Below are 24457 nucleotides of genomic sequence, written 5' to 3'. Positions count from 1 at the left end.
TGCTAATCTCCATGATGTGTTTCACGTGTCTCAATTGAGGAGATACATTGCAGATCCTTCATATGTTGTCTAATTAGATGATGTTGAGGTTAGAGATAATTTGACCGTGGAGACATTACCTATGCGGATAGAAGATAAAGAGGTGAAACAACTCCGTGGTAAAGAGATCGCTTTGGTGAAAGTCGTTTGGGGAGGACCAGATGGTGGAAATGTGACGTGGGAGCTTGAGAGTCAGATGAGGGATTCATATCCAGAGTTGTTTGCTTGAGGTAATTTTTTAGGACAAAAATATTTCAAGTGGGGGAGAGTTGTAACACCCCGATTTAATTTCTGTGTTTATTTATTAGGTGTTTATTTTAATTAATAATTATCTGGTGTGATAATTAATTAAATATGTGTTATGGTGATTATTTGAATTATTTGAATATATGTGTTATTTGAATAATTGAATTTTATGAGTAGAAATAACAATCGTCTAGTAATGGGCCTAATTAATTAGAATGGGTGGATAAATGGGTTAAGCCCATTATGAGTTAAGAAGATAGTAAGGGTTTTAAAGATTAGAGTTAGTTTTGTAAAACAAGAGAGAGAATAGAATAGAATAGAAGAGAAAGAGGAGAAGAGGAAACTAGAAGAAGAATGACCTAGAGATTTCATCTATACTAAGGTAAGGGTGGGAATTCAAGTGTGTTAGTGTAAGCCCTAGAGGCCAATACTTTTGGTACTTGTATCGAATTATTTATTAATAATAAAAGGCATTTTCTTTATTATGGTTGATTAATAAAGTCTCTGGAATAGATAGTCCGTTTAATGTATTAAGTGTGACTTAATCATGAGAACACATTGAACATAAGGACACTATTCTTAAAGTATCCGTAGTCGAGCTTTAATGTGAAGTGGGATAACATTAAAGCATTAAGACTATTATGTTTGTAGACTGATGATCACATCTCATGGATCATAGATAAAGAGTTATCAAGTCTTAAACATAGGTATGAATATTAGGAGTAATATTTATACCGGATTGACCCGCTATGAGAATACTATATAGAAAGTTATGCAAAAGTGTCATAAGTTATTCTCATGGTGATAATAGTGTATACCACTCTTCGACCTGAAACCACTATGGATCCTAGATGTAGAGTCGAGTGCTTTTTTGCTGATCTAACGTTGTCTGTAACTGGATAACCATAAAGACAGTTGATGGGTACTCCACGAAGCATGCTGAGGGACATGAGTGTCCTAGATGGAATTTGCCAATCCTGCGTAACAGGATAAATGTCTATGGGCCCAATATTGAACTGGACAAGGGTGACACGGTCTATACCTTGTGTTCAATATAGACATAAGGGCAAAGGGGTAATTATACACATAATTATTATCACAGGAGGTTTTGTCAGATCACATGACATTTTCGTGACTTGGGTAGCAGTGATGTGTTGCTAAATACCGCTCACTGTTTATTATGTTAAATGCACGATTTAATATAATTGCCAACGTCGCGAAAACCTATAGGGTCACACACAAAGGACGGATTGATGAGCGATAGAATAATTAAGGAACATCGTAAGGTACGGTGTACTTAAGTGGAATACGAAACATGGTAAGGTACCAAATACTTAAGTGATTTTGGCATTTTATGAGATATGGGCCAAAATGCACTTAAGTGGGCTTTTTGGCTTGAAGCCCACACAAGTGGTTCTATAAATAGAACCCCTTGGGTAAAAGCATAGTCACTCCACAGTAACTCACTGAGACATAAAACACAACTGAAGAGTTGGAATTTCGTATCTCTCTCTCACTCAAAGCCTTCATTCATAACAGCTAGCACTGCGATTAAAGGAATCCATTCGTGTGGACTGAGTAGAGACGTTGTCATCGTTCAACGTTCGTGATCGCCCCGTGGATCTGTATCAAAGGTTTTGATCATTATCAGAGATCTGCACCAAAGGTTTGAATCGCCACAAGAGGTAACGATTCTATCACTGATCATGCCCATTCGTAAGGATCACTAAATGGAGAAATTTTTAAATTCCGCTGAGCCTTGGATGGCAATTCTCCTACAAAGTGATCATGGGTAAACATAATATATGTAATGTATGTGGGTTATATATCATGAACTTATGATTTGTAGATTTTGATTTTTAAGAAACCCTAACATGTGTTTATGTTTTAATCCATGAAATTGATGTTTATGTTATGCTATGATGTTTCTATATTGAATTCCATGAATGTGTATGTGTATAGAACATGATTTGGTGTATAATTGCATGTTTGACTTTCACTTGAAAATGGTTGATTTGGGATTTTGGTGAAAATTAGTGGAGCTTAGAATAATGTTTCTATGATCCAAATAGTTGCTATATATATATATATATATATATATATATATATATATATATATATATATATATATATATATATATATATATATATATATATATAGGTTGTATAACTATTTATTTCATGAAAAATGATGGATTAATGTGGTTTTATGATGAAAATTCGTGCTGGACAACAACATTTTCGCAACAGCAGTTTTTCTGGTTTTTGACAGCATTTTCGCAACAACAAATTTTCTGGTTTTGACAGCATTTTGAAAAACTTGTAAATTCAATAACTTTTGAACCGTAACTTCGTTTGAGGTGCCGTTTGGACTGTTACGAAGCTAAGAATATTATCAATAACATGATATTCATTTTGATAACATTAGATTAATATTTTATCAAAAGAATCCTAATGTGGATGTATGTTATATATGTGGTGAATATGAATGACATGTTTTCTATTGTTTGGCATGTATTGGATGGTTTTTGATGGATTTTGTGAAGAAACATAATACTTGAAATTATGTATGTGATGATGTGAATTGGTGAATTTGATGAATAACATGAATTGAATTGTTTGCTTTATGTTAATGTGTTGTGATGAGATGATGAATGCTATTTGATGTATTATTTGGGATTGAAGTCATGTTAGGTGTATGTTATGCAAATGTTGGATGTGGTATGCTTATGTATGACTAAGGGGCTACGATCGTCTTAATTGCATGAGTCTTGTTATTGTTGCACACTTATACTAGCATGAGTCTATGAAAGAGGCAATATTGGGTAATCTCACGTAGATTATTTGCTTGTCCCAAGCCTAACGCCGAATGGGGTTTGAAAGCTTAAGGCCGAATCGAGCTTTAGAGGTGGTTATCTAGTCTATTTGAGAGACGTTCGGCAAACCGAAAATGATAACGGATGGGATCCACATGCATATCACATTGAGTCACGCGTTGAGTCACACATGTCGGTGTGAATTGTTATTTGTGTGATCATGTGATATGATTGCGTGGATATGATTTTGGTAGATATGCATATATGTGGATTTAAGATGATCCATTTGATATGAATTGTTGATGTGTTGTTGATGTAATATGTGTGCATATTTGTGATATATGTGATGAAATTGTGACTTGTATACATTATGGAATCATGTGAAAGTTGTATACACATTTGATGATGATTTGTAAATGATGATGGATGATAATATGTACATAAAATCGATATGTTATGAAATATGACTTTTGTACATCATTTAGTATTTATAAATGAATACTTGTGGATTGTTGAGCCATGTCGTATGATGGTAAACATGTGATTCTTTAATAAGATGATATGATACATGTTTGTTTGAAGCGTGACGAATTCTAATAATATATGTATGTTTGTTATACATTTCATATTATTATGTTTTTCTATAATGATTTGAATTCTCACCCTTCAATTGGAATGATGTTCTATCACGACATCGCTCAGGTAGCGGAGATAGTGGTGCTTCGCACAAGGATTAGATTCGGAGGCTAGTTCTTGTTGTGTTTTGACTAGGTAGTCTATAGTGCTTTGGTCATGTAACACTTAGGTTTATGGGATTATTTGTTTGTTTTTTGATGTTGAGAGATATTGTTGTGCTCTCTTTTATCTTGTTATTTGGATATGTTGGTTTTGATGTTGAGTGACCTTAGAGCTCAAAATGATATTTTGTGGTAGATGATTTATGGGAATCATCACTATTTACCATTTATGAAGAGAGATGTTATTCCGTTGTATGAGTTTGTATGTTGGTTATTTGGTTTTGATTTATAATATGTGTTACTTGTATGTGACCATGGCATGTGTTGTTTATGACAAAAGTAAATGTGATGTCCTCGTGTATGCATGCTTTAATTTACTCTAATTATGCAATTGTATGCTGTATTTGAGTACTAGTAGTTTGGGGGATGTTACAGCATGCACACAGGCACACATACACACACACACACACACACACACGCATGCACGCACACACACACTCACACACTCACACTCATGCACGCACACACACGCACGCATGCATGTATGCACGCGCTCACACACTCATACACACACGCGCACACACACACACACACATCATAACAAAGATGAAGTATACACTCAATCAGTTTAAGGTGTCTATGGCCAACCACAAAAAACAACGAAGCTTTCATTAAGAATCTTGAAACACAGGTGGGTCAATTAGCCAAATAGTTTTCAAATCTCCTAAGTAGCACATTTAGTGCAAACATAAAGAATAATCCGAAGGAAAACTACAATGTGACTCTTGGGGATAATGTGATTGTTGTCAAAGCCAATAATGAAAGAGTAAAAGAACCAGAGGAAGAAGGATTATATGATGAAACCTACAAGAAAAATTTGAAGGACATACCCAAGAAGGGAGTTGACCCGGGAGTAGTTGTATTACCTGTCGCTATAGGTAACATAAAATTTGAAAATGCACTTATTGACTTAGGTGCAAGTTTTAATATTATGCCACTATAAGTGGTAGAAAGAATTGAGTATCAGTATGTAAAGCCATATGTAGGAGAACTGCAAATGGAAGACATAACATGCAAGAAACTAGTGGGAGAATTCAAAGATGTAGAGATATAGATAGACAAATTCTCATTTCTTGTAGATTTTGTAATAATGGATGTTAAGGCAGATCCAAAGATACCTCTCACCTTAGGAAGATCTTTCATGAATACTGCAAGGATACTCGTGGATATTGACAAAGGAGAAGTAAATGTTTGAATAAAAAACCATGAGTTAAGTTTCAAGGTAATTGGTGTAACGTTACACTGTCAATCTAGTGACATTAAACAAGCGCTTGTTGGGAGGCAACCCAACCATATTTTACAGTTTTTTTAGAATTAGGTCTTTTCAATCACTTTGACAAAAAGCAACATGCCAAGCCACAAAAATGTGGGCTCACTAAGTGCAAAATGGCTAGGCCATTTCTCGTCCATCGTGCCTAGTGGAAAGCTCAAAAGTCAAGAACATGAGCTCTCGACTAGCGCGACCTAGTTTGCCTTGCGAGAGGTCTGTTTCAGAACCTTGGGAATTATGAATGTGGGTAACATGTGGTAAAATTATTAGTTAAATAGAGGAGCATACTACTGACCTATAGACATGCATGATAGATAAGTAATGATGAAATCTCCCCCAACAAGCTTTCTTACTGTTAACACTGAAATCTCCATTTATTTTCTTTCATTTATTTGTTATTTACTTTTACGCTTAACAACCAATACACGATCCTTTTCTCTACGTAAAATCTTATAAATTATTGAAATGTCTTTGAAACAGATAGATAGGTAATTGTAAAATTTATTTTTGCTCCTAACGAAACAATGGTAATTTCATAAGAGAACATATTCAATCAGGGACCATCACTGCAAATCATGTACCAAATCAAAAATAATAATTTGATATCTTCACTCAATCATTAGGGACAGAGAATTTTTTTTTCTTTCTAAATTGTATATTCACAACCTTCATCCTCCAAATTAAGAGAAATATTAGACATTATATTTATTCATAATGAAAGTTAATTATTAATTTATTTCTATCTCAAAATTTGTTAAACTAGTTATAAAGTACAGTTAGTTGGTATTTCTAAGACTAATTAATATATATATATATATATATATATATATATGGTTACCTTTTAAAAATCTTACCGGAGCCGGCCGTAGATGTAGGCCACCATAGATGATAAATTAATTCTTAAGTCTGAATATTTATAATTTCAGACAATAGCTTATTACATAAATATAACGACAAAAGTCACTTATTCTTACATTTAATTAATAAGCGACTGCATAATTAACTAAGCTATATTGCCATATTTTGCCTTATACTCTGTCCATAACTGATCAACTGTCTTCCCCAAAAGCTGAAAAAAGAAATTATCACTATAACCACTCCTCATCAACTTATTCAATTCTGCCACAAATCCATTTCTTAAACTGTCACAATAATCCAAAAAACGAGCAGTAACATCATAACCATGATCCCATTTATCTCCTTGACCATCTTTAACCCAATGGCTTGGTGCATAGTTTGCTTTCAATCTCACGTAATCAGCTATACCTTCAATTAATCCACCATTTGCTGCACCATTCCCATTCCACTGCCAAACATGTGTCATTTCATGGTACAATACTCCTGTAATTTCGATTCTCACATCGCCGTTGTAGCTATTAACGTATCTTGCACTAACATGAATTTCGTTGTTGCGTGCAAACGCAACTCCATCCATGTCGTCGATGAATAAACTCACCTTCTGCACGCCTTTTCGGTCGGTAGGGTTTTCCTGTTGGAACACTTTCCATATGAATTGTGTCGCGGAGTCTAGGGTTTGTGTCGCGTATTGATCTCCTATTTGATCGCGGAAACGTACTCCACCTGTAATAACAATTATCTCATTATTCAACATATTTTTTCTTTTATTAACTATTTCTATCATGAATAGTACTAATAATACCTGGAGTAGAGAGAGCGGTGTTGGTGACAGTGTAATCAACTGCTTGAATTCCATGTATTATAGCAAGCAGTGCTAAGAAAGAACAGATGACATGCATGATTGTGGTTATGTTTGTAGCTTTCAGGTTAATTTCTAGTGAAGAATGAGTTTATGGTTTTAGTGCATTAGGATTAGTGCTTTATATAGAAAAGTAAAGGTACACAAGTGGTTGAAACTTTATGATGTATCACAAGACTATTCTTCAACATGTAGAATTTTCTAAGCAATTGTGGTCATATAAGGTCATACTCATGACCATGTCGTAAAGTTTAAAGTAAAGGAAAGAGGGGAGTTTGGTTTACATAGTAATTAAGTGTGATTTTTATCTTATTCAATTGTAGGAGGGAGTGTAAAAACAAATTTAATGGTTGGTGGATCATTGACTGCTTCAACTTACACCATTTTTTTTAATCGAAGAAGGTCTAAGCAGAAAAAGAACGAAAAACCACAAAGCTTCTAAATGAAAGAGATGTATTAAAGTTTGATATAATTCATTCTTATAAAATTGATATATATATATACACATTCTTTCAAGATTTTAGCTCTACCCAATATGGAATTTGAGATTTTTCCATTACACCCGTCACACACATCACTCTTTTGAGTTTGGTGCGTGGATATTAATGTTGGACAATCTATGGTCCGATGGATAAAATCTGATATCATATTAGAGTTTGACCTAACTCATCCTTATAGAACATACAAAACAGATTTGGAAAGTGAAGGGTGTCATTTTATATAAACTTTTTCAAGAATCTATCTCTAACCAATGTGAATTTGAGATTTTTCCAATAAATTAAAACTAAGAGAATTACAAATGATTTATTTGATTAGGATAGTTGTTAAAAAAGTTGTGTAATTAAATCGCTATTAATCTTTAAATTTGGGATATCAACACAAGCATTTTCTTCTTTTAATATGATTTACTTTGTGTTAAGTAAAAAAAATGTGTAATTGATGTGCATGTAACCAGTTACTGCAGGGCTGTAACCGGTTGCATCCTTTTTAAAAAAAAAATTAGAATATTGGTGTAATCGATTACATCTTATTTGTAATCGGTTATAGTAGAAAGAGAATTGTTTAGTACACTCTGTCTGTTACAACGATAAAAAATTTTGAATTTTTGATTGTTACTTGTACCTCATTAAATATAATTGTATATATATCATTTGGGTATCTCATTAATGATAAATCACCATATTTCATCCTCTCTCTCTTCACATTAGAATTCACCATTCTCGAGGTTCCATATTCTAATATTTGACATCAAGAGTTTGATTCGATATATCAAACACTTAGTGTGCGAAAATGCTTTCCATATCTAATGAACGTATCCCTGAAAATCTTCTCATTCTCGATGCGAAGTATTACGTCAAGTGGTGCAAGTAAATGAATATGTTATTTGATTATCAAGATATTCTTGAAGTGATCAAGAACGATATTACTCCACTTGTAGAAGGTGCAGCAGTGATATAAAGGACTTTCACACAAGGAAGAGAATACAAAATATTACAATGCGCTGTATCTCATTCATCAATGTGCGGATGTTGACAGTGTTGAGAAAGTTGGTGACTGTACATCCTCAATGTAAGCTTGGGAAATCTTGGAGAAATGATATGCAGGAGCTAATAAGACGTATGTGGTGAGGTTACAAACTCACAAAAGACAGCTGTAATTAATTTAAATGGAGGAGAAGAAAACCATAAGTAAAATTACTACGAGACTTGACTATATGATGATGGCAATCAAATGGAATGTAACTAAAGCCTCATCTCAAACTACTTAAGCAAGTGACTACAAATGAGAAAGCATATGACAAAGTCTTGAAGCGCTAATGACCCTCATAATTTAGTAGTGAGTGAACAAAGTGTAAAGTATAAGGAATTTATCATAAATGCACACTCACAAATATACTTTCAAACTATTTTTACCAAATAAAATATTTTCAAAAACATCTTGAAGTTGCGCCATATCATTAAGGCATTGTCCTAATCGCTAGGGACTCAATTTTGAATTGAGCTAATCGATTAGACAAAAGTCTCAATCGATTAGATAAGTAATTTTTTTTTCCTATAACGATTTTGACAGTTCCTAATTCATCTGACACATCTTCAAGATGTTTTTGAAAATATTTTCTTTGGTAAAAACAGTTTGAAAGTTAATTTTAGTGTGTATGTTTGCGCTCCAGCTATGCACTTTTACGATAAAGTCCTTATGCTTTACACTTTGTTCATTCACTACTAAATTAGGATGGTCTTTAGCGCTTCAAGACTTTGTCATATGCTTTCTCGTTTGTAGTCACTTATTTGAGTAACTTGAGATAAGGCTTTAGTTACATTCCATTTTATTGTCATCATCATATAGTCAAGTATATCAAACCTTAATGATTATGTTTGCATCTTTATCCGCTTAAGCGTTCATGTTTGACTTATCATAAGACGATAGTTGTCATCATCAAAAGTTGATGTTCTTGTTAAAATCATATCACATGCAAAACAAGGTTCCATATTCTCCCTCTTTTTGATGATGAGAACACATCTCTCAAGGGAGGTGGTATAAGAAAATAATGCATATGTATTTGGAGTGATTAAACTCCCATGAGTTAATTAGAGAGTACACCCTACTACCCCTGAGAGTATACCTCTCCCATTTTGTCAAAATCAAAAAGGCGTGTAAAGATACTTTGCGAAAAGTAAATATGCAAACACGGGTAATTTAAACATTTAGAAAAAAGGGAACATCAAACATTCATATTTTTACTAAAAAATTTAAATTACAATTGATTATATTTCAAATTTCTAATAGATCGTAAACATGTGCCAATCGATTAGACACTACTATAAAATTGTATTTTAGCTGCCCAAATTTAGCATCGTCCACCAACACCGACGCAATGTAACTCATATAGCGTCGACCTAGCACGCGCTACTCCGACACTACAAGTTTTTTATTTTATTTTCATTTTTTATCAATTTGATTGATTAATTAGACACGACTGGACGAGGGCTAATTATTTTCACTTTTTTATTTGACTATGTAGCCACAGTCTAATCGACGTTACATATTTATTGATTTTATTAATTTAGTTATTCATTTATCAACATGTTAGCGGCAGGCCGATGTTACGTTATTCATCTCAAAATTTAATTGGTGAAAAAAATATCCTTTTTTTTTGTTTAACGCCAATTATTGATGCAGGGAGTATTCTAGATATGCGAATGAAGATTCTGGATGTGTGAAAAATATCAGTTAGTAACAGGCGGAGATACAAACTATAGAAGTCAAGTGTGTGTAGAAAGGTTCTCTCGTCGATGTCGATTTCGTTGAAGTCTTCGTTGCCTAAGGTACTTCTCTCGTGATCCTTCTTTGCTTAGAGATATAGCTTTCATGAAATGTTTATTTTCTATGCTATTTATTTTTTAATAATTTTTTTGAATTTATTTTTTGTATTGGATATGAAAATTAAAATCAATTCTTAATTTGTTGATAGTAATATATGGCTTTATGGTTTTAATTAATTTATGATTAATATTAAGGCTTTATGGTTTTAATTAATTTATGATTAATATTAAGTGATGCCTTTGTTGTGTTTGTTTAATTGACTGAATCAAATAAAGATGAATTCGACATTCCCCTGTGTGAATATTATCTTGGTTTATTTGGTTAATAATGGTGTTTACTGTTTGGTGTGTTTTTCTTTTTGAATAAATCAAAGGGTTAAGTGTGTGCAACTTACTTCATTGTGTTTGTTCTGCTAGTGTTATGGTTTCTCATGGAGTATCCATAATTTTGGTACTAAATTCAATAAGGTCCACTTATTACAAACTATAAAAAACATGAACAAATGTTATATAGACTAAAGTCAAAATAACAAGGACACAAACCAAATTTTGGTATGTTTAGGGACTAGTTTCAGCGGAAGAGTTTCTCGACTTTGAAACTTGTTTCATCTATTACAATAATACATCTTGCTTGTCTGAAAAACGTTGCAGTTTGTTCATGCTGTGAAATGTGTTGTCCTTCTAGTTTCTACGAATTTTTTTTTGACTGCAATATCTTTTAGTTTGAGCTATACAGGTAATTCTTCACTTGAAGGAGTTTCCTGCTTCACTTGAAGGAGTTTCCTGCCCCCTTGGCTGATTTTCAATGTTGGCGAGGCTTAGAAAACACATGTAGTGTGATTGATCATTAAGAAGTTTCTTTTTAAAATATATGTGGCTCAGTGTTATTTTTCATGCACTATCAAAAATATTATCTCAAACTAATTTTAGATCTAGGCATGAAAATGAAGGGCAATTGAAAGGATTGTCTTTTGACTCTATCTCATTTTCTGTTTGTTGTCTTATGTGTTATATCTGTATATAATGTACATGGTTTATGATCATAGTTTTTTTTCTTCTGTTTTAGGCATGATGTCTAGCATTTATAGTGAGTAAAACATACAAACTTCTATATTTAAAAAACTGCAAAGATGCATACCATTCAAGTAGATCTTTTTATTAGATAACATGAATTAATAAGATTGGTTCAAGTTTGCTACTGAACTTTTGTGTTTGTTTAACTGTTGGCAGATTCTAAGCAAGCACAAGGGGTTTTGCCCTTTTTCAAAATCCTATCTAATAGACGTGGCGCGAAAAAATGAATACGAACGTTCGCATGCTTGAGATGATAATAGAGTTATCACCAAACTTTATTTATTCCAAAAAAAAAGGGAAAATATCGATAGAACTCTTAAAAAAAATAAAATAGTCGTCGCTACTAAATTCGGGTTCGGGAATCGATTATGTGAGGGGAAAATATTAACATCCTTCACATCCATTATACTCAACAGGAACCAGATGTTAGCTTTTGTTTGTTTCTTCTTGTTATTAAAAGTTGAGAATAAAAGGGAAAATGACTGAAAAACTTAAATTTTTTTATTAGGGTGTCTTATGAGACGTTGAATCTCGCTCATATGTATCCTCATGTGCGATGGAGAACTCAATACTACATAATTCTTGGTAGCAAATGTTTATGTGTTGGTCGATTTTAGCAATTTAGTTGGAATCGAACGGAAAACATTGCTTACTACCAAAAATAGTGGAGAAAGGGGACGTTTGCATCACAACATAATAGATAGACATATCATATTTACGGAAAAATGCTACTAGCTTACTCACACATATAAGGAAGAAATATTGTTTTGCATCGTCTCGAGATGAAACATATTTCGTTTATGAAAATGTTTTGAGATCACACTAATGCAGAAAAGAACGTTGGATTGATTGCCTTTGTTTTAGATGGTCAATGAACGCTTAAATGGTAGGCTAATTACAACCATCATTCAAACATTTGGGGATTAAAAGTGATAGGTACATTGAACTATATCCTTTTTCATCCAAGTTGTTTGTGAAATTTGTGTGGCAAATTAAGTCATGTTTCTTTTAGCAGAAAACAAATATTCGCGCGGGAGGATAATCATGGCCATGACACAAATACTCGGGACTAAAAGGGATCGGGACTAAAAGGGATAAGTATGTTCAACTTAGTCTTTTTTGTCCATGAAATAATAACTTGATTTGATTAGTTAATGTGTTTTAAAACGGATGACGAATGCTCGAATGGTAGGCTAATTACGGCTATCACACGAATATTTGAGATTAGAATGGACAAGTACGTTCAACCTAACCTTTTTCGTCTGAGTTATTTATTGCAAAATTGTTTCTAGTTTCGATGTGAAAATGATTTGATTTTGAAATGGTTTAGAAAAGTGATTTTGAATCGACAGTTAAAAAATTATGAAAGACGTGAGTTGAAACACGAGGTTGCGAGTTCTAGTGCAAGGCATGAGCTTACGTCACACATCATGCGAAATGAAATACTGCATACGCAACAAGATGACAGAGCATCAATGTGCATATAACAATTATGAACAATATGTATTCATCACAAACGAATTGAAAAGTAAATGTGTGCATGCTAACTTAAATGCAACGCGAGGACACAAAGTGAGTTCATGTAACTCGAGGACATTCAATAAGAAGTTGCCAATGTAGAATTCAAATCCAATTTAAATAAAATAAAATTGAAATGTTGCATGCTACTACAAATAGAACAACAAGCTGCTAGCGTGATAACAAATTAAACACAAAAAATAATACCATAACAAAAGCAAACATACAAAATGCAAAGTAGTGAAAATCAAATGCGAAATAACGTCTAAAACTACCGAAAAGCGCGTAGGAATTCGAATTAAATGCGATGACAACATAATTGAATATGTCACACATAAGCAAAAGAAAATCGGCCACCAACTTGCTAACGCAAAACGTGTTCATCACAATCGAATAAAATGCAATTAACACAATGCTAATAAACGAAAAACAACAACAAGCATATTGAATATTTACATCATTTTATCAAACGAAAATCCAGCATCCTTACAACATTAGAATCATGTTGAATATGCATATTTGATCTGATCTAAACAACACAACATTAGCACGATCACAACCAAAAATAAATATTATATTAATATTATAACATGTTTACAATGATCGAAACTAAACACATCTGCATCAAAACACAATCGACAATAATTTACAAAGTTTACCAAACGGCAGGTACGCAACATACGCAAAAGAAATGTCGATATCGAAACATTACCAAACGCATCATTACTCCAACGTTGCTACTTATTTGCGTTGTCAGCGATGGTATTAGAGGCGTAAGAATTGTTGTTGTCGAAACGAAATCCGGTTGTGAGTTTGGTTTAGAAACGAGTTTATTGCAAGGTGTGGAGAGGTTGTGCATGGTGGTGTGTTTTGGATCGAAGTTGATGGTTACATGTGTTTGTGTGAATAGTGATTATGAGATTTGGTGTTACGAGATGTGGGGGTGAATGGTTGGAATAAGGTTGTGCAAGGAGGAAGTAGCAGTGGTGTGTTTTGTGTGCACTAGGTTTTTACTCGGTATGTTTCTGAAATGAGTGTGTTACGTTGAGAAGAGAAAAAGAAATGGAGAAGTGTATGTGTTTGCGGTATGTGAATAATACGGAAGAGGAAAATTTAAAGTGATGATGCTTTTGGTGGTTGAAGGTAGATATGCAGGTTGTGTGAGTTTGCTATGTTGAGGAAGGAGAAAATGTAGTGACTTTTGGTATAATGGTGACGTGCAAAGGTTCGTAAGAAATAAAAATGAGCATACCGAATTAAATTTTGTGAATCACATATCAATAAAATAGACGGATGCAGATCCAAATTTTAAATTTTTTATCTACTAATTTTACACATAATTGAAAATCGATTCAATCCATCTGTAAAACCCAAATAATATTTTGATTGATTTTTTAGGCATTATGCTGAAAGAAATGTGTGTCATATAAATAATACAAATATTCGATAAATATATCAAATAATTGAGTTAGAGAAAAAGTTGGGGTACGACAATAAGGTAATTGTTTTTTTCATTTTCCTCTTTAATCCGGTGTGTATTCTTTTTTTTAGCTTGTCTAGATGGATATTTTATGGTTACCACTTCAAATGTGGATACAGTTTAGGATCAAACAGTAAGAAAGAAAGTTTCTCATGGTTCATTTCCATGAGTATGGATACAATTTAGATCAAACAATAAGAGAATAAGTTTGTGATGGTTCATGAGTATTTATAGAAAAATGAGAATTCTCTTGGATGAGTTCACAATTGTAAATTGCAGTTTATTAAATAATTCATAGGTAAAATACATACACTGAAATCTGTTGGTGCAAAGGTAGAATAAAAGATGAATATTCTATTAAGAGAATGACGGCTACAAAACATGATAAAAGTTACAATGATTGTCACCCTATTTATAAGCTAAAACTAGGGTTACTAGAATATAATAAAATACTAAAATACCATCTAACAAACTTAGGGGCTAAGAAAATAGTAAAACTAATAAATATGAATTACTTCTAATACCATCCCTTAATTCATATTCCATCAAAACTTGTAACACCAATTCCATCCCTTAATCTGAGGAATTGATCAGTCTTGATAGCTTTCGTCAGAGCATCTGCTAACTGTTTCTGAGTGCTGCAGTGTACAACTTCTAACACTCCCCTCTGAACTTGATGTCTCAGAAAATGATACTTGGTCTCAATGTGCTTGCTTCTCCCATGCAACACGGGGTTTCTGGCAAGATTGATTGCAGACTTGTTGTCAATCATCAGCTTCAGAGGTTTGTTTACTTTAATCTTCAGATCCTGCAATAGATTCAGAATCCACACAGCTTGGCATGCAGTAACAGCGCCTGCAATGTATTCAGCTTCACAAGTTGACAACGCCACAACAGGTTGCTTCTTGGAACACCAAGAAATGGGACCTCCCAGAAATTTGAATAAGTACCCAGACGTACTTCTTCTGTCAACTCTGTCTCCACACCAATCAGAATCTGAATAACTCAGAAGTTCTGACTCATCCTTTCTTCCAGAAGGAAATAATACTCCATACTTCAGAGTTCCCTTGATATACCTCAGAATCCTGACTGCAGCTTGGTAATGTGACCACTTAGGTTTACTCATGAACCTACTAACCATCCCAACTGAATAGCAAATATCAGGTCTGGTATTGCACAAATACCTCAGAGAACCAACCAACTGTTTGAAGGTTGTAGCGTCCACATCCTTTCCATCAGAGTCAGAATCCAGTTTCTGATTTGTATCAGAAGGTGTGACAGCAATCTTACAATTCTCCAGTTCAAATCTCTTCAGAAGTTCTAATTCATACTTGAGCTGATGCAAAATAATACCTTTCTCAGAGTATCTGAATTCCATCCCTAGAAAGTATGTCATTTTGCCTAGATCAGTCATTTCGAATTCATTCATTAGAACTTTCTTGAACTTGGCTATCTCCTGTTCAGAACTTCCAGTCAGCAGTATATCATCAACATATAAACATACCAGAGTCATATTTCCTTCAGAAGTATGCTGAACATAGACACCGTACTCCATCTCACATTTCTGAAAGCCTTGCCTCTTGAAAAATGAATCAATCTTCAGATTCCAAGCTCTAGGCGCTTGTTTCAATCCATATAGAGCTTTGTATAATTTGTACACCATCCCTTCCTGATTCTTTTTCACAAATCCAGGAGGTTGTGACACGTAAACTTCTTCTTCTAATGGACCGTTCAGAAATGCAGATTTTACATCTAAATGCATCAGAGGCCAATTCCTGTTAGCAGCTATTGCAATCACCATTCTGATTGTTTCATGTCTTGCTACAGGTGCAAACACTTCAGAGTAATCCAGCCCAGGTTTCTGTAGAAATCCTCTGGCTACCAACCTTGCTTTATGTTTGCCAATTGAACCATCTGGCTTTAACTTCTGTTTGAAAACCCATCTGACGCTGATGGCTTTCTTGTCTTTTGGAAGTTCTGTCAGCTTCCAAGTCTTGTTTCTCTCTATAGCATCAAGTTCTTCTTTCATGGCCTTCAACCAGAGCTTCTGCTTAAGAGCCTCTTCTGTACTTATGGGTTCAGAGTCTACTAACATGGCACACTGAATAACTTCTCCTTCAGAGTCTACTTCAGTGTCTTGCAGCATGTCAAATTCTGCATATCTTCTGGGGATGTTTCTGATTCTTTGTGGTCTCTGAACTTGTTCAGAGTCTTGAGCTTCAGAGTTTCTAACTTCAGATGGTTGACTTCCTCCAGAGCTTTGACCATCTTCAGGGGCTGGCATATTTCCAGAGTCTGAATTGCCACCAGAATCTGGATTACCACCAGAGTCTGGGTCATCAGAGTCTGAATCATCAGAGTCACCTTCATCTTCAGAGTCTTCTCCAGAGTCAGAATCACTATCAGAATCAATGTCTTTAGAAATTCTTAACTCTGACCTTTCTTCAGAGGTTCTAACATCAGAATCAGATTGAGACTTATCCCAATTCCAAACTTCTGATTCCTTCACAATCACATCTCTACTGAATTCAATTTTATTGGTTTCTGGACAATAGAGCTTGTATGCACCTGTACTGTGGTACCCTATCAGAATCATCACTTTGCTTCTATCATCCAGCTTCTGTCTTCTGGCTTCTGGAACATGTTTATAGCAAACAGAACCAAACACCTTCAGATGACTAACACTTTGCTTATCTCCAATCCACTTCTGTATTGGAACTATTTCCTTCAACTTCTTCGTAGGACATCGGTTGAGTACATACGTTGCAGTGGCAACAGCTTCTCCCCAGAGCTTCTGAGGAAGCTTCTTCTCCTTTAGCATGCTTCTCACCATATCAAGCAAAGTGCGGTTTCTTCTTTCAGCAAGACCATTGTGTTGAGGGGTATAAGGAGCAGTAACCTCATGCTCAATTCCATTCTTCTCACAGAACTTCTGGAACTCTTTGGAGTTATACTCACCTCCACCGTCAGTTCTAAGAATCTTCAACTTCTGACCACTCTGATTCTCAGCCTTCATTCTGAACTTCTTGAATTCATCAAACACCTCGTGTTTAAACTTAATAAGGGATACCCATGTCATTCTTGTGAATTCATCAACAAATAACACAAAGTATTTATTCCCTCCAATCGATGCTACTGGAAATGGACCACACACATCAGAATGTACAACTCCCAAGGCATGTTTTGCTCTTGGAGCAGTTTCTGACGCAAATGGCAATCGTGGTTGTTTTCCTTCCATGCAAACTTTGCATGACTTTTCAGGCTTCTTAATTGCAGGAATTCCATGTACCAACTTCTTTGAATTCAGATGTTTTAAGCTTCTGAAATTCAAGTGACCAAATCTTCTGTGCCACAGCTCACTCTCCTTCTCAGCACTTGTTGCACTAAGACATTCTGAGTCTGCAGTTCTGACATTCACCTTGAATGTTCTATTCCTTCCCTGTTCTGACTCCATAATCAACTTCTGATTGCAGTCATACAGCTTCAGAAGATTGTCCTTCATGGTAACTGAGAAACCTTTCTCAATTAATTGTCCCACACTCATCAGATTGCTTCTGATGCCAGGTACATACCACACGTTCTGAATCAATGCTGTTTTCCCATTGTTCAGAATCACTCTGACATTTCCCATACCTTCTGCATTAAGATATTTGTCATCAGCACATCTGATCTTTGTCCTCTTTTCAGAGTCAAAGTCAACCAGCCATTTCTTGTTTCCAGTAAGATGATTTGAACAGCCAGTGTCCATATACCACCAGTCTATCAGATCCATATCATCAGATTCAGAGGCCATCAATAGCACAGATTCGTCATCAGAACTTCTGGCTATATTTGCTTCTTCTGATTTTCTCTCCTTGTTTGACCAACAGTCTCTAGCAAAATGACCAAACTTTTTACAGCAGTAACATTGGATTTTCTTCTTGTCATACTTCTCTTTTCCCTTCTGAGCATTCTTTTGTCTATCAGAGGTTGAGCTTTCTGACTTCTGACCACCATCAGATCTTCTCCTGGCTTCTGACTGCTTCTGATACCTCCTATCAGAAGTTGCTTTCAGAGCCTGCTGCTCTACTTCCCTTTCAGAAGTTCTTTCAGTCAAACGCAACTCTTGCGCTTCTAGACTGCTCTGCAGCTCTTCAATTCTCATTGTGCTCAGATCCTTGGAATGTTCTATTGCTACCACAATGTAATCAAATTGAGAGGTAAGGGATCTCAATACCTTCTCCATGATTGTTTCTTCAGAAAGAGTTTCTCCACACGCTTTCATCTCATTAGTGATCAGAATCACTCTGGAGATGTATTCAGAAACTTTCTCATTATTCTTCATGTTGAGATTTTCATATTGCTTTCTCAAGGACTGAAGCTTCACCTTCTTCACTGATGCGTCACCACCATAACATCTAACCAGTGTGTCCCACGCAGCCTTTGCTGTCGTTGAATCTGCAATCTTCTCAAACACATTTACATCAACACATTGATGAATGAAGAACAATGCCTTCTGATCCTTCTTCCTTACTTCCTTCTGCGCGTTTTTCTGTTCATCCGTCGCATCTGCTGCTACCGGAACATAACCATCAGTGACAAGATCTAGAACATCTTGAGCACCGAACAGTACACGCATTTGGATCATCCAACGATTCCAGTTTTTACCGTCAAATACTAGAAGTTTGGTGTTCATGTTTCCGTTTCCGTTCATCTTTCTACCTTGCACAATACACTCAGATTTCTCACACAGTGTTTCCCAACCCACAGAATTAAAATTCTGATCAGATTTTGTTCAAGATTCAACACGAATCTAAGAATCAAAATCAAACACACACAAGACCTCACGTTCACTCGTGTTTCCCGTGTTTCCCTATGAATCCGAACCGGAGCTCTAGATACCAATTGTTGGTGCAAAGGTAGAATAAAAGATGAATATTCTATTAAGAGAATGACGGCTACAAAACATGATAAAAGTTACAATGATTGTCACCCTATTTATAAGCTAAAACTAGGGTTACTAGAATATAATAAAATACTAAAATACCCTCTAACAAACTTAGGGGCTAAGAAAATAGTTAAACTAATAAATATGAATTATTTCTAATAAAATCAAAGGAAAGGATATTATAATAATAATAGTTAATAATTTTATTTTATATACATATATATATATATATATATATATATATATATATATATATATATATATATATATATATATATATATATATATAATATATATATATATATATAATTCCTTATCCTAGTTTGATATATCATTTTATTCATAGATTTTATGACTATGATAAACACTTTGTCTTTTGATTCTCGCTTATCCAACCTCACCCTAAGTAATATTGTATGGATTTTTTTATCAACCAACTAGTAATAAACCAGTGCGTACGCACATGACCGGTAGTTTGACAGGATATATTTTGGATATATGCGTATTTTTTTTCTTCAAATTTTAATAAATACAAGTTATTGAAATAAAAATAAAACATAATAATAATAGTAATAGAAATAAAAAATAATTTATTGGAAGTTAATTTATTCTTATAGATGAAGTGAAATTAAAACAACATTTCATTAACATCTAATATTTACTTGTGTTCAATCAATAATATCATCAATATGAGAGTCGGGAATTTCAACAGTGAAACTTAGTCTCTTATCGACTTTGAGATGACATACCTTCTTGTACGCGTATGATTTTGTACGCGCATTTGTAGATAGATTCAACCAAAAAATAAAGTGTAGAATATATTTAATTAATTTATAAGTTTCAATTTTTTTTATATTGACATAATAAATATAATTTTTTCCGTTTATAAAAATATTTGATTAACAATAATCTTTTTCCGCATGATATTATATAAATATTATGATTCTTTTTGCATCATTTATAAATATATTTGGATCATAAGTAAAATGTTTCCCTTTTATATAAACAAAACACTATTTATAAAAAAAATTGGATAAACAATACACTTTTTTTACCTATATAAAGATTATTTTTATTTTGTCACCGTATAAATTTTTTTTGGATCAATAGGAAACTTTTCTAGTTTATAAAAATAACATTGTTTATAAAATATTTAGATCAACAAAAAAAAAATTCAATATTTAAGCCATCGACACATGGATATATGGTTTGGAGGATTCTCAGGGGTAAATCCCCAAGACCCGGGTCACTGGGAAACATGTCCTGAATCTCGAAAAAGGGTAGTCGACAAAAGCCTTTATTTTATCAAGAAGTTTAATAGACCGAGTCACATAAGGTGAAAGACTTAGTAAATTTATAAGTCTATAGTCCTTGATAGTTAGCGTCGACAACACGTTGGAGCAGTTACCATCGAAGGTTCGTGAGGAAGTTGGGAGCAGTTATAACTCAACATGGATTGCAAATAGATAGTGTCGTAGGTGACACGTAAACACACTAGTGGAAACTTTAAGATTGAGCGTGAAGTGAATGCAGGAGTTTCTTAGTGGTCATAAGCATCGTCGACGATTATTTTGAAAATATAATATATAGAAAACTCATACCTGGGACCAAGGTTCGCAAAATTTCATACATACTCTCCATACCACTGGAGTAGCCAAGTCAAAGAGAGAAATAGTTGAGCGAGAAACATGTATGTGTCTGCATCCAATCTTTTTCATTTGTCTTTTGTTTCCTTAAACGGAACATGTACTTTTACTTTTGCTTTACTTAATATCATTTATTGCATTTTACGTTATCATTTATCACAACCCGACTTCATTTAAAGTCTTTTTTTACGTCGTTATCTTCACGCGACGAATGCGTTCAATTCACACGCACATGTGTTTACACAAATCATTTGCAAAAATTGTTTTGGAAATTTTTTAAGTTAATCTCACAGGATTTAAAACTCGTGATTGTTTACTAAAAATATCGGTAAACAATATCACCACATAAAGCCAATGGGAAAAAGTGAAAAAGTTTTGAGAGCATGAACAACAAGGTCAAAAGTAACCAAACTCTGATGTTGACCAAAGAATTTCCGCTGTAAGTAAAACATAGTAAAGAAGACGAAGGTCCAACATTTCATTTTTAAGGTATGCACAAAAGTGTTGGAAACCTGTTATGTAAGCTTAAAAAGGGGGATAAATTTACAAAAGAGACAAATATAAACGTGCCAACAGATGACACTCAAATGCAATGAAGGGAAATTGAAACCCATATTTTTTAAAAGTAACACCGTACATGAAAAAATTACAACCAGACCACATAAATATTCCTCTACAACAAGGACAACACAACACATTTGGTCGGGCTCCCTAACTACGATTGAGGATTAAACATGCGTGACCCTGTTGGATCAAAATAAACATGTCACGAACCATGGTAGACAAGATCCATAACATCCCTCACCCATTTCGTTTAGGAGGCATATCAAGACCGCTCGAGGGATAATAAGGAAATTTAGCCATTACCTTTCCACAAAAAAGGTCAAACTGTGGTAACATTCACACACTTTTTCCTTTCCCTTGATCAACCAAGGCTAACAATCACATTTGAATCACATGATCTAAATCAACCATAGTTGTGATTCGCATTAAGGTGTCTTTGATTTGAATCAGACAAAATCTTGATTCGAATCACACTCACATCGCCAAGTTCCCAATTTCCCTTTTACTCTTGATTCAAATCATCCAAAATTGTGATTCGAATCATTCATAATTGAGATTGATCATTTTACTCAAATTTCATAAAAAAACAACATTGCAATGATTTCAACATAATGAATCTAAGGAATAACTCAAGATACAATACTATAATAAATTAATCAAATCAAAATTATAACATATGATAATTCAAAAATATCAAAAGTACGACAAAACATCCCAATACACTAATGAAATTACAATGTTATCGACAAACTACTTCTTAAAGTCACGTGTTAAATATCTATGTAATAAACTGAAAAACTGGATTCTTGAGAAAAACAAAGTCAATGTGAACTAATTCATTCTCACACCCATAGCAATGGGTGTGCATGGTTCAAAACAATTGAACCAAATATATGGATCAGTTTGGTTTTAAAAACCACTTTGATAAAACGATTTATATTTTTAAAATTGGTTTATGTTTGGATCGGTTTGGTTAATAACCGGTTTGTACTAAAAAAATTAATTTTTGTTTGGATCAATTTTAAAACCAAATTTCCCTCAAATTTAATTTTCATTCCAACAACTTCTTAACTCTATCCAATCGCTCTTGAAATCAATCACTATTTTTAAATTTCAATCTGAAAAATCAAAATTAAGTAATTACCTATAAGATAGAAAAAAAATCAATTTTAAAAAAAGAGTTTTAAATCGGTATTTTTCAAATCAGTTTTTTATTTTCTTAAAAAAAACAGTTTTATAAAAAAAACAATTTTATAAAAAAAACAATTTAAAAAAATTATAAAAATAAATCAGGTTTAAAAAAAATAATTTTATAGCAAAAATAATTTTAATTTCTTTAACCTGCCTTTTTATTTCAACTAGTTTTAAACTTAGTTTATGTTAAAAATAGTTATTTAAAAAAACTGCTTTAAATTTAACTCTTATAATCTCCACAAACAATATCATAATCTCCACAAATAATATCTTGATTAAAAACAGAAACAATTTCATTGAATTTGTTACTAGACTAATTAACAACAATAAAATTCTTCAACCTACACTATGAATATAACAAAATATGAAACATGAAGAATCTTTATGTTTTTTCACTTCTAGTTCCATAAGCAATTAATCAGCTTCTTCTGCAATAAGCTTAATGCTGCATAAAATAAAATGAAATTACAAGAATGTTAGCATATTCAAAAGTGAAAATAGTGAAATTACAAGTCTATTTTACATTTTAAGACATGGACGACCCGATTTCTAAGACCATGTCTCGAACAAAATCTAACTCAAACTCATTATCTAAAAAAAGAATATATTCAAGTTAAGGAGTCTAGTTTAAAGTACAAAAATATGAGACCCGTGTAAGGGAAGATTCAGTAACACATTAAGTCAAAACAAATCACGCAACAACATAAACCCACAAGTGCAGAAAATGCACATATAATAAATTGAGTAGAATATGCAAAAACAAACTTTAGAATTCTTTACCGTTAAATCATCTTCAAGTGTAACAGAAGTTGAAGACGTTGAACAGCTAGCACCATCTTCCGTATAAAGTAATTCTACAAAACATATAAAGAGATTTCATTATGCCTCAAGTATAATAAATAATAATACATTAGTGAATATACTTAGTTATCATACCTTGCTCAAATCTCTCAAGAATATCAAAATCTTCATTTGTAATCAAGGAGGAAGATGTTCCTTTGAGCCAATCTTGGGTGCATATCAACGCTTCGACTGTTGTAGGTGTTAATGAGCTGCGATATGGATCAAGCACCCTTTCTCCTGTACTGAATGCAGATTCAGAAGCCACTGTGCTTATAGGTATAGCCAGCATGTCTCTTGCAATGTTTGAAAGGATGGGATATCGGCCAGAGTTCACTTTCCACCACTCTAGTGTAAGAACAAAAATTGTTCTACAACAGATTCCTTGATTTTGATGATAACAAAGGATGAAACCAAAAATGGCACCCTAACGAAAAGTTTCTAAGTGTGCAGGGTTCTAAAGAAAGAAGAAATAAATCTGATGATGTCATCAGATGCACAACAAGATCAGATACAATTTTTCAAGTATCAGAAGCATCTAAAGTAGAATCTCGTTCAAGAAAGTCTAGAAGCTCTGACTCTGGACAAAACTGCAAGTATCAGAAGCATCTGAACATGAAGTAAAGTCTAGAAGCTCTGACTCTGAACAACGCCCTCTGAAGAATCTATTTGGATCAACATCAGAAGCAAGATTCCAAGTTTCTCCAGTTACACAAACACTCTGATTATGGATTTGCTAATCATGAAAGAGTAACGTTGAAGACAAGTAAAGATTTTCAATTGGATTTCCTGATTAAGAAAGAGACGTTAATCTCCGCTTCCAAGAGAAAAGATACTACTTGTGGTAAGTAGTCACTTCAAAGATGAAAAGTTAAACTGCAGAAGCTATTTAAGTGATGGAGTAAACTCAGTTTAATATCCACCAGATTCAACTCTACTCCAACTCTTATATAAATAGAGATGCAATCAACATTCAGCAAGTAGAAATCAACTAGCCAAAACTATA

The 24457-nt window shown here is 33.7% G+C and overlaps 1 protein-coding gene across 1 annotated transcript; it reads right to left on the bottom strand.

Annotated features, from left to right (window-relative positions):
- Positions 1 to 6052: 6052 nt before the first annotated feature.
- On the bottom strand, positions 6053 to 7071 carry LOC127098252 (uncharacterized). Its single transcript, XM_051036787.1, has 2 exons — positions 6829 to 7071; positions 6053 to 6749 (listed from the first exon to the last, which is right to left on the bottom strand). The coding sequence occupies exons 1-2, from the start codon at positions 6923 to 6925 to the stop codon at positions 6172 to 6174; spliced, it is 675 nt and encodes a 224-aa protein (XP_050892744.1). The 5' UTR covers positions 6926 to 7071; the 3' UTR covers positions 6053 to 6171.
- Between the last annotated feature and the right edge of the window lie 17386 nt (positions 7072 to 24457).

This window comes from Lathyrus oleraceus, chromosome 6 (assembly GCF_024323335.1).
Source record: "Lathyrus oleraceus cultivar Zhongwan6 chromosome 6, CAAS_Psat_ZW6_1.0, whole genome shotgun sequence".
NCBI classification, from domain to species: Eukaryota; Viridiplantae; Streptophyta; class Magnoliopsida; order Fabales; family Fabaceae; genus Lathyrus; species Lathyrus oleraceus.
The sequence above is the reverse complement of the archived record's forward strand: the minus strand, read 5'-3'. Positions and strand labels throughout refer to the sequence as shown.